Source organism: Berghia stephanieae, chromosome 9, assembly GCF_034508935.2.
Source record: "Berghia stephanieae isolate SIO BIC M18660-M18661 chromosome 9, UCSD_Bste_1.3, whole genome shotgun sequence".
NCBI classification, from domain to species: domain Eukaryota; kingdom Metazoa; phylum Mollusca; class Gastropoda; order Nudibranchia; family Aeolidiidae; genus Berghia; species Berghia stephanieae.
This window is the reverse complement of record NC_088368.1, coordinates 46,735,599-46,748,283: the sequence shown is the minus strand read 5'-3', so window position 1 is coordinate 46,748,283 and position 12,685 is coordinate 46,735,599. Positions and strand designations below refer to the sequence as shown.

Here is a 12,685-nt window from a genome sequence, read left to right as displayed (position 1 = left end):
TTTTTTTATATCACTCTGGACACCATAGCAGTAAGTTCTTGCGATACATAATTTCCTTAGCAAAACCTGCTCTACAACATACTGTGTTCATTTTCTTTAAATCGTATGATGTAGACAAGAAATTTGAATAAGAAAAATGTTGGCTGTATTGTAACGAATATGACGATATTCCTATAGGTGGTAAGGAGAGGGTTAATATCTTGTGTTGTAACAAATTAATCAAAAAAGTTTCTCTTTAAACCATAACCACCTTGATACCCATCTTGATAAACCCCCACCTTCGCCTTCATGACCAGTTCCAATCTATCACCATAATTTATCCATAGTCCAAGAACAACAACCGACCACAAACTATAGATAGTATGCAGATGACGTCACTCAGGCCTTTGTTATTGTTTTTGCCATCCGCGTTTGTGAGTTGTTCTCACTAAACTGTATTAACCAGACTATAAAAGTTCATGGTTACACAGAGTTTGTGTGTTGGTCCGTTATACTTCCGGATGGCAATGTTGTGAACTCCTTGGCCAAGCGCATTCTATCTATAGATTGTATGCACTTGTCTAAGAAACTCATAACATTGCCATCAGGAAGTATAACGGACCAACACACAAAACTCTGTGTAACCATGAACGTTTAAAGTCGGGTTAATACAGTTCAGTGAGAATAACTCACAAATGCGGATGGCAAAATATAACAACAAAGGCTTGAGTGACGTCATCTTCGAACTATCAATAAATAAGCCCACAAGACGATTGGCCCGTGTATTCAATATCACACCAATAGAAACATTTCAGAAACATCACCCCCCCCCCCCCCCCCACACACACACACACACACACACATACACATACACACACACACACACACACACATACCCAACCTAAAACTTAAACCTAACCTCCCTTCCACTAATAACCCCATATTATAGAACTTCGAATATTCCGGGCAGCTGATTGGCTGAAGACTTTCAATCCCAACCAATCAAGACCCACAGAATCCAACACCCCTCCCCCCCCCTCCCACCCCCCTCCAATTTGAGGGGCTGTGTGGTCTAGTGGTATGACACTCACTTTCAGATCGGAAGGTCCTGGGTTCGAGTCTCGCGCTCGGCGCATAGTTGAGTCCTTGAAAAAGGCTCTTTACTCAATTCTTTCACCGTACTCAGGTGTAAAATAAGTACCTGGCCGTTAACAGCGTTGTCTTTGTCCGAAAAATTGTAATATCGCCTAACAGGCGTCATTTCCCGTCCTACATGTTAAATGTTGCTGTTGACCAGGGACCCCTTGTAAAGCGCTTTGAGCACATTTAGTGGATATTACGCTATATAAAGCTCAAGTTTTTAAATTTTATTTTTAATTAAACCTCTATCAGTTTCAGCCAAACTTCTCTACCCAACATTCCACAGCTCTTGATCATCAAGTAAACCGATTAAACGATTGGTTGACGCTCCCTGCGATCCACCAATCAGAACATCACAATTTATCTTCTCTCCAAATCTAACCGTAATCTGCTATTTAATTGTAAAATTGTCTAAAAGTGTAATAAAATTACAAACCACCACCCCAATATATCCCCTAACTGCCCAATTAACCCCCCACCCTCCGTGAACTCCTCCTGAACATTTATATTTCAACCCTTTATTTCATCCTTTAAGCAAAACAAAAACAAACAAAAAACAAAACAAAACAAAAATAATAATAATAATAATAATAATAATATAATAATAATAATAATAATAATAATAATAATAATAATAATAATAATAATAATAATAATAATAATAATAATAATAATAATTTTAAAAAAACAACAAATAATCCGATAGATAACGGACGATGCAGAAGCTTGTTTCGGCCCCAAGATTTGGAATGAACTACCACGTGGTCTGAGGGAGTGCAAGTCTTTACCTGCCTTTAAAAAGAATCTCAAGACACATTTTTACTGTATTTGTTTTTATTGAGTCTGTGAATCCTTGATTTGGCTATGAAGTATTATTTATTTATTTATTTATTTATTTATTTATTTATTTATTTATTTATTTATTTATTTATTTATTTATTTATTTATTTATTTATTTATTTATTTATTTTTTCCACTCAAAATTGATAATTTATATTGTAAAGTGTCCAGAGCTTGTGTTTTACACGAGAAATTATTATCATCATTATTATTATTATTATTATTTATTATTATTATTATTATTATTATTATTATTATTATTATTATTATTATATTATTATTATTATTATTATTATTATTATTATTATTATTACTGCTACTGCCACTAAACATAAGTTTGATGTTGAGAATGGTTGATAATAAACCTAACAAATAAAATTGTTACTAATTAAGAGGGTCATTAGATAGGATGGCCTGGGTTTAAAAAAAAATAAATTATATATCTTGTGTAGAGGGGGCAGCATGGATCAGCGGTACGGTCTTTGCTCGAACCCGAAATGTATAAGGTTCGAGCACCCGCCGCTGCGCTGCGTGACCTTGAGAACAAGTCACCGCGTCCTAGCTCAATTTGCGGCGCTGCACTGCGGCTAACGCCTGGGTTATTCCAGTCTTCCCTTGGAATAGACCCAAGAGTCAAATTTCCCCTATATGATGAATAAAGGGAATTTTTATTTTTTTTTTACCATATTCGGCTATGCCAAAATGTCATTTGAGTAACATTCGCCAGAAACCCAAATACTAGAGTATTTGTAAAAACGGTGGAAAAATAGGCTGCCTTGATGACGTCATAACTCTTACCAGCTGGCACAAAGATACAATCCCCAGGCCTGAGAGTGGACCACGTCCATGGCACACGGGCTATCTGACCATATTTAAACATGTCCACTTTTTCTGTATTGATGTCCGAGTGACCTCCCACAGATCCTGAATACTGGGGGGAAGAAGGGGGTGGGGGCGGGAGGGGGAGGGAGGGGGGGGAGGGGACGACGAAATCATACCATTATCAAATTGTCATCCACTGACTCAAAACATAACAAAACATAACAAAACATAATAAAACATAATAAAACATAACAAAACATAACAAAACATAACAAAACATAACAAAACATAATAAAACATAATAAAACATAACAAAACATAATAAAACATAATAAAACATAACAAAACATAACAAAACATAACAAAACATAACAAAACATAATAAAACATAATAAAACATAACAAAACATAACAAAACATAACAAAACATAATAAAACATAATAAAACATAACAAAACATAATAAAACATAATAAAACATAATAAAACATAACAAAACATAATAAAACATAATAAAACATAACAAAACATAACAAAACATAACAAAACATAACAAAACATAATAAAACATAACAAAACATAACAAAACATAATAAAACATAATAAAAACAAACTAAAACAAAACATAACAAAACATAACAAAACATAACAAAACATAACAAAACATAACAAAACATAATAAAACATAATAAAACATAACAAAACATAACAAAACATAATAAAACATAACAAAACATAACAAAACATAATAAAACATAATAAAACATACAAAACAAATAACATAAAAACATAACAAAACATAACAAAACATAACAAAACATAACAAAACATAATAAAACATAACAAAACATAACAAAACATAACAAAACATCCTTATCCTACCCCTCCTCCTCCTCCTCTTCCCCCTCCTCCTCCTCTTCCCCCTCCTCCTCCTCTTCCTCCTCCTCCTCCTCCTCCTCCTCCTACCCCTCCTCCTCATCCTACCCCTCCTCCTCCTCCTCTTCCCCCTCCTCCTCCTCATCCTACCCCTCCTCCTCCTCCTCCTACCCCTCCTCCTCCTCCTCTTCCCCCTCCTCCTCCTCTTCCCCCTCCTCCTCCTCCTCCTACCCCTCCTTTTTCCATATAATTGTGAATTGTCAACGTTCCCACATTCCACAGACCACAACACTATATTTCTGTTATTGGAAATAAAGTGTGAGATTATTATTCCACTGTCTCCGTGTCGATGGAATGAACGAGCACGAGTAGGCAGCGTTCACAATAGGGTCTTAATACGTCTCGAAATCGGTTGGTTTGTTTGTTTGTCTGTTTGTTTGTGTGTTTGTTTGTTTCAAATATTTATCAAAAACATTCCTTAATTTTTTTTTTTTGCTTTGGTCTTCAAGTATCGGTTATTTCAAAATGTCGGTCGAGATTTAAAAAAAAAAAAAAAAAGAATAAATATTTGAAATGGGAAGAAAATAAAACTTGCATAAGGACATCTCTTCAATTTTAGATAGCTCAGTTGATAGGGCACTCGCTTCACACGCATAAGGACCAAGATCGATCCCGGGTGTTTTCGGTATATTTTGTTTTCTGACCCCCTGTCCACCCAGCAGTAAATGGGTAGTTGGTTCTGTCAGATCTGGCGTCCTATCCAAATGATAGCGATAAATTGCTATTGTCTGTTTCACGCTAAAGACACGGGGACAATTTCCGGCCTGTGGGCATCATCACCTTGATGATATTTTAATTTTCTGGCACTGCTTCAAATGGAGTTCTGGTTCGATATCATGGCCTGCTGAGGAAATACATAAGATCTTTTAAAGCGCACTGAGCATGGTAATTCTTGAAAATGCGCGACATAAATGTTAATAGTTTTTTATTGTGTAATTTTGTCATTAAAGTTATTATTTGTTTTATCATCTTTCGCTTGATTAATATTTTAGAATTCATTAATCTAAAGAAACGTGCACTTATTTGTAGGTCTGATAACCCAATTCGTTATGGCCTCATTGTTGTAATGGACATCTCAAAACTGATGCAAAATATTGTCCATTACAACAATGTTAAACTAGGCCCATAAGTGGGTTCGGATGTCAGACCTGCATATATGTACACGTCGGTGTTTGTGTGTCAATGTGTCTGTATTTGTGTGTGTATCTGTATGTTTGTGTATGTATGTGTGTGCGTAGGTGTGTGAGTGTTTATGTATTTGTGTGTATGCTTGTATGTGTGTTAGTATGTGCGTACGTGTGTATGTATGTGTATGTCTGTGTGTTTGTGTGAGTATGTGTGTATATGCGTATGTCAGTATGTATATGTGTGTGTGTGGGTATGCGTGTGTCTCAGCATGTGTCTGTATGTATGTATGTGTCAGTATATATGCGTGTATGTGTGTGTGTGTGTATGTGTCCATATGTGTGTAAGTATTGTCAGTTTGAGTGTGTCAATGTGTATGTGTGTGTGTATGTGGCCATATGTGTGTATGTATATGTCAGTTCGAGTGTGTCAATGTAGATGTGTGTGTGTCCATATGTGTGTATGTATGTGTCAGTTTGAGTGTGTCAATATATGTGTGTGTGTCCATATGTATGTATGTATGTATGTATGTATGTATGTATGTATGTATGTATGTATGTATGTATGTGTCAGTTTGAGTGTGTCAATGTAGATGTGTGTGTGTCCATATGTGTGTATGTATGTGTCAGTTCGAGTGTGTCAATGTATATGTATGTATGTGTCCATATGTGTGTATGTATGTGTCAGTTCGAATGTGTCAATGTAGATGTGTGTGTGTGTCCATATGTGTGTATGTATGTGTCAGTTCGAGTGTGTCAATGTAGATGTGTGTGTGTCCATATGTGTGTATGTATGTGTCAGTTCGAGTGTGTCAATGTAGATGTGTGTGTGTGTCCATATGTGTGTATGTATGTGTCAGTTCGAGTGTGTCAATGTATAAGTGTGTATGTGTCCATATGTGCGTATGTATGTGTCAGTTCGAGTATGTCAATGTATAAGTGTGTATGTGTCCATATGTGCGTATGTATGTGTCAGTTCGAGTGTGTCAATGTAGATGTGTGTGTGTGTCCATATGTGTGTATGTATGTGTCAGTTCGAGTGTCTCAAGGTATATGTTTGTATGTGTCCATATGTGTGTATGGATGTGTCAGTTCGAGTGTGTCAATGTATATGTGTGTATGTGTCCATATGTGTGTATGTATGTGTCAGTTCGAGTTTGTCAATGTAGATGTGTGTGTGTCCATATGTGTGTATGTATGTGTCAGTTCGAGTGTGTCAATGTAGATGTGTGTATTTCCTCACATTGGGCATGAAGTCAAACGACTTTTTGTGATAGGATTCAATGAGAATGAAGTCCCGTCTCCCAAACAACACACAATGGAGTAGGTGGTCATCGTGACTGTGAATTCGGCTGGACGTTCCCCCGCTGGACATCCACAGCTGGGCTGACCACAGGCGTTCACTGATGGTGCCACAACGGACACAGGGCGGAAGCTATGGTTGAAAAACAAAAACAAACCAAAAGAAAAAATAAGTTTTTATATAGATGGAACAAAATTGACTTCACTCAGCTCTTTGAATATTTTTTTATTGTTTTGTTTTGTTGGTTTGTTGTTTTTTATTTCTTGTTTTTTTTTGTTGTTGTTTTTTTTTTTTTTGGGGGGGGGGGGGGGGTGAGCAATCAAGTAATTTATGACTAGTCCTCACTAATCTACTAACCAGACTATAAACGTTCGAGGTTACACATAGTTTTCTGTGTTAGTCCGTTATATCCGGATGTTGTGAGTATTTTACATAAATGCATAGCATCAGTAGCTTGGTAATTCTAATAACAGTATTAATAATGACGACGATGATGATGATGATGATGATGATGATGATGATGATGATGATGATGATGATGATGATGATGATAATAATAATAACAATAAATGATAGTAATAACAATTATATTAATAATACCAATAATAATAATATAATAATGATAATAATAATAATAATAATAATAATAATAATAATAATAATAATAATAATAATAATAATAATAATAATAATAATAATAATAATAATAATAAAATAATAATAATATTAATAATAACAATAATAATAATATTGATAATACCAATAATAATACGTAGTAATAATAATAATAATAATAATAATAATAATATAATAATAATAATAATAATAATAATAATATAAAATAATAATAATAATAATAATAATAATATAATAATAATAATAATAATAATAATAATAATAATAACGATAAGAAAAGTCTTCTATATAAAATCTCACCGGTATTTCTTCCATCATAGCGTCAGGCAAGACAGTCGACAGGTACCATTCTTCAGACTTGTACTCGGACAGGAAACTCTTCATGGTCATCACCTGTGACGTGGACAGGACTTTTCCTCGGTACCTGCCCGTTTTGACCCTGACCGAGACGTTGAGATGGCTGTACCTGGACAGTCAGAGGCATTTTTGTATTCGTTATCAAATGAAGGAAGACAGACAAAGCCGAAAGGATACAGAGAATAGCTTTCAACAGTCGTGACGTCACTTCCCTAGTAATGAGGCACGGTACTTAGTAACTGGTTCTAAACTATCTGAACAATGGCGGACGCCCTTATGAAATATTTCTCCGACGAGCATAACAGTGTATCCAGAGGAGAAAAACATTATAAACTTGATCATGGTTTGAATTTTATAGATAGAATGCGCTTGGCCAAGGAGTTCACAACATTGCCATCCGAAAGTATAACGGACCAAAACACAAACTCTGTGTAACCATGAACTTTTATCGTCAGGTTAATACAGTTTAGTGAGAACAACTCACAAACGCGGATGGCAAAAACAATAACAAAGGCCTGAGTGACGTCATCTTCGAACTATCTATACAATCTGATCATAAAACGTGAAAAAGTTATAGCCAGCATGGAGAATAAAAAGTACCGATTTTCTTTGTTTAGAACCAAGCTGCTCGTTGCTGGGTGACGTGACATCAGACTATTGAATTCTATTGATAAGACATGAAAGGAGATTTTTAAAAAGTAGTAGTAATAGTAGTAGTAGTAGTAGTAGTAGTAGTAGTAGTAGTAGTAGTAGTAGTAGTAGTAGTAGTAGTAGTAGTAGTAGTAGTAGTAGTAGTAGTAGTAGTAGTAGTAGTAGTAGTAGTAGTAGTAGTAGTAGTAATAAATAATAATAATGCTGAAAACTTATATAGCGCTATAACTCCGAGACACCAGACTCTAAACGCTTAAATTACAAATTACTTTGGCTGAAACATACTCATTTACACACACAAGTACACACACATACACACAACACAACACACAACACAAACCAAACCTATCTTGCTTCTCATACCATCTACTAAAATCGAAACAAATATGTTTTAAGCGAACGTTTAAAAATAGACAAAGATTCTTTTTCACGAATGCTCTCCGGTAAAGCGTTCCAAATAGAGGGTCCGAAATGAGAAAAGGATCTCATTCCAGCATTTTTCCGAATTCGAGGGACAACTAGTTTTGTGGAATCACTGGCCGAACGTAAGGGGCGGGGTTTTGAATATCTTTCAATTAGTTCTGAAAGGTAGGAAGGGGCAGTACCTTCAAGACAACGATACACTAAAACACAAGCTTTGAATTTAATCTTTTCTCAACAGGCAGCCAATGCAGGTCATGAAGTAGAGGTCCGGCAGAGTCGCACCTACGCTTCATGAATACTAGTCTGGCAGCGCTGTTTTGGACAATCTGAAGACGTTTCAGATTGTATTGCGAAACGCCAAATAACAGAGCATTACAATAATCAAATTTCGATAGTACGAGGACACAACCAGGTGCTTGGTCACATCCTCAGATATGAACCGTCTAATGGAAGCAATCTTTTTTAGTTGGAAAAAGAGAGATCTAACCAAATTATTAACCTGATGCTCCATCGACAGTCCAGAGTCTAAGAATGTGCCAAGGTTTTTCACTTTGTCAACAATTTGAATAGAGGCATCCACCAACTTCAAATCTGTTTCACTTTTCCACTTCCTGTTCCCCACATACAGCACCTCCGTCTTATCATCATTCAGTTTCAGTCTGTTCTCATTCATCCATTTCTTAACACTTTGGATACAATTTTTACTATTGGCTGATACTTCTTGTAAATTTCTCGTATTGGAAACGCAGTACAATTGGTTATCGTCAGCGTATTGATGGTAAGACAGACCAAAACTTCTGATGATTTTAGACAGAGGGCCAACGTACAAAACAAAAAGAACGGGTCCAAGTATTGAACCCTGGGGAACCCCACAATCAAGAAAGATTTCCTCCGATCTATATTCATCCACCGTAATAATCTGTTTACGATTAAACAAATATGACCTAAACCAATCAAGCGCTGCACCAGACACGCCATAAGTAATTTCAAGACGTTTGAGAAGAAGATTGTGATCAATAGTATCAAAAGCAGACGATAGGTCAAGCAAATTCAGCAAAGAACATGAACCATTGTCTATAACAGAGAGGAGATCATTAACAACCCTAACAAGTGTGGATTCCGTCGAATGATGTTGCCTATAAGCAGACTGAAATTTTTCTTCAAGACAATTATTTTTAAGATGAGACAGTAATTGTTTCAAAACAAGCTTTTCTAAGATCTTAGAGAGAAAAGGAAGATTAGAGACAGGGCGATAGTTTTTTAAGTTCTCTTTATCGAGATCAGGTTTTTTCAAAAGGGGTTTGACATGAGCAACTTTGTAAATGTCTGGTACAGCACCTGACTGCAACGAATTATTAACAATACATGTAAATGGTGTTAAAATTACATCAATGCATAGTAGTAGTAGTAGTAGTAGTAGTAGTAGTAGTAGTAGTAGTAGTAGTAGTAGTAGTAGTAGTATATGAAGTAGAGAGAAGAAGAAGAAGAAGAAAGAAGAAGAAGAAGAAGAAGAAGAAGAAGAAGAAGAAGAAGAAGAAGAAGAAGAAGAAGAAGAAGAAAAAGAAGAAGAAGAAGAAAAAGAAGAAGAAGAAGAAGAAGAAGAAGAAGAAGAAGAAGAAGAAGAAGAACAACAACAACAACAACAACAACAACAACAACAACAACAACAACAAGAAGATGATGATGATGATGATGATGATGATGATGATGATGATGATGATGATGATGATGATGATGATGATGATGATGATGAAGAATAAGAAGAAGAAGAAGAAGAAGAAGAAGAAGAAGAAGAAGAAGAAGAAGAAGAAGAAGAAGAAGAAGAAGAAGAAGAAGAAGAAGAAGAAGAAGAAGAAGAAGAAGAATGTCCACCCACTGGTTGACAATGTAGCTGTCATCCTTCCAGTTACTGAAGACAGGGGCGGTGTCCGGCAGGGCGTCTCTCATGACGATGGGGTCATCTTTGGACACGTATTCGTGATAGAACTCAATGGTGGACACGGCTCCGTCCACTTCGTCTACTGGTCCATCCGTCATTCGCTGCCAACCTGTGGAGTATTAATATAATATCAATTCATAAAAAATGTAGTTCCTCGTAAATCACTGGTAAAAGTTAATGATGGACAAGGACAGAGAAACGTCCACCTCATCTATAGATTTACACCTGAGTACGGTGAGAGAGTGTTAGTGAAGAGCCTTTTTCAAGGACTGAACTATGCGCCGATTGAGGCTCGAGCCCAGGACCTTACGATTACCGAAAGCGAATGTCATACCACTGTTAGTTGTGGTGGAAAGCACTTTGCAAGAGACCAGGGTCCTATCCAAATGATTGCAATTAATTGCTATTGTCCATTTCACGCTACATAAATTCCGGTTAGCTGCATGGGCCGAATGGCTCTGAAGGACTACTTTTTTATTGTTGTTGTTGGCTGTTGACTACTTCTAAAGCGTTTTGAGCATGTTCGCTGACATTGCTTTTTACAAAACCTCAAGTTTTTTAGTTTTTTGTTTTTTTTAATACCACATTCCTTACCTAGAGGCCGCATGTGACCTTCGGGAATGCTCGGGTCAGGTCGGAACACAGGGCCCGGGAACTCAACGTCCATAGAGAGATCCTTCTCGAAGCTTATCTTTGCCATGGTAACAGACGCCATTACTGTCAACATCAACCATAGTAACACGCTCATCCTGCTCTTCTTTTTCGCTGCTGATGTATGGGGGATGGGTGGGTGGGAGAATTGGGGGGGGGGGAGGGGTTGAGATGGTGGGGGCTTTTTTATTATTTCCTGCTAGAGGTCAAAGTCGAAATCTGTAAAGAAAAAAAAATCACTAACATAGATTTTTGTAAAACCTTTCTCCTTACCTGCTATTTTTAGAATTTCCCCCGAAATTCACACTTACCCAGCACAAAAATAGACTTTTCCTAATCAAAAGAAAAAGTAACAAGTGCATTCTATAGATAGTATGCGCTTGGCTAAGAAGCTCACAACATTGTCATCCAGAAGTATAACGGACCAACACACAAAACTATGTGTAACCTTGAACGTTTATAGTCTGGCTAATACAGTTTAGGGAGAATTACTCATAAACGCGGATGGCAAAAAGAAATAACAAAGACCTGAGTGACGTCAACTTCTTACTATCTATACAGAATATTGTTCGGCAAAATGATGTATACAACACAGTGTTTAGTATTAATATCTGTAAACAAAGCAATTATTTACATTTTGTGACGACGTGCAAGAGAAATTAGAATGAAAAAAATGTTGGTTGAATCACCACAACCACCACAACCACCACAACCACCACAACCACCACCATTCTAACAGCCACAACCACCACAACCACCACAACCACAACCACCACAACCACCACCATTCTAACAGCCACAACCACCACAACCACCACAACCACAACCACCACAACCACCACAACCACTACCATTCTAACAGCCACAACCACCACAACCACCACAACCACAACCACCACAACCACACCATTCTAACAGCACAACCCCACAACACCACAACCACCACACAACCACACCATTCTAACAGCCACAACACCACAACCACCATCACACACCACCACAACACCACCACAAACCACCCAACACCACAACCACCACCATTCTAACAGCCACAACCACCAAAACCACCACAACCACCATCCACACAACCACCACAACCACCACCATTCTAACAGCCACAACCACACACCACCACAACCACCACAATTCTAACAGCCACACCCCACCACCACAACCATCTAACAGCACACACAACCACCACAACCACCACAACCCAACACCACAACCACAACAACCACCATTCTAACAGCCACAACCACCACAACCACACATTCAACACCACAAACCACAACACACCATCAACCACCAACAACACACCACCATCTAACACCACAACGCCACAACCACCACAACCACCACCATTCTAACAGCCACAACCACCACAACCACCACCATTCTAACAGCCACAACCACCACAACCATCACCATTCTAACAGCCACAACCACCACAACCACCACCATTCTAACAGCCACAACCACCACAACCACCACAACCACCACCATTCTAACAGCCACAACCACCACAACCATCACCATTCTAACAGCCACAACCACAACCACCACAACCACCACCATTCTAACAGCCACAACCACAACCACCACAACCACCACCATTCTAACAGCCACAACCACCACAACCACCACCATTCTAACAGCCACAACCACCAAAACCACCACAACCACAACCACCACCATTCTAACAGCCACAACCACCACAACCACCACCATTCTAACAGCCACAACCACCACCATTCTAACAGCCACAACCACCACAACCACAACCATCACCATTCTAACAGCCACAACCACAACCACCACAACCATCACCATTCTAACAGCCACAACCACCACAACCACAACCATCACCATTCTAACAGCCACAACC

General features: G+C 37.6%; 1 protein-coding gene across 1 annotated transcript in view; it reads right to left on the bottom strand.

Annotated features, from left to right (window-relative positions):
* Positions 1–2,757: 2,757 nt before the first annotated feature.
* The window catches only part of LOC144980348 (uncharacterized), a gene marked incomplete at its 3' end in the record, with an annotated part of 17,168 nt that continues 7,240 nt past the window's right edge, over positions 2,758–12,685 (bottom strand). The window contains 5 exon segments of the mRNA XM_078928016.1: positions 2,758–2,890; positions 6,084–6,275; positions 7,080–7,245; positions 10,087–10,258; positions 10,744–11,019. Coding sequence (XP_078784142.1) covers positions 2,758–2,890; positions 6,084–6,275; positions 7,080–7,245; positions 10,087–10,258; positions 10,744–10,897 — 817 coding nt within the window.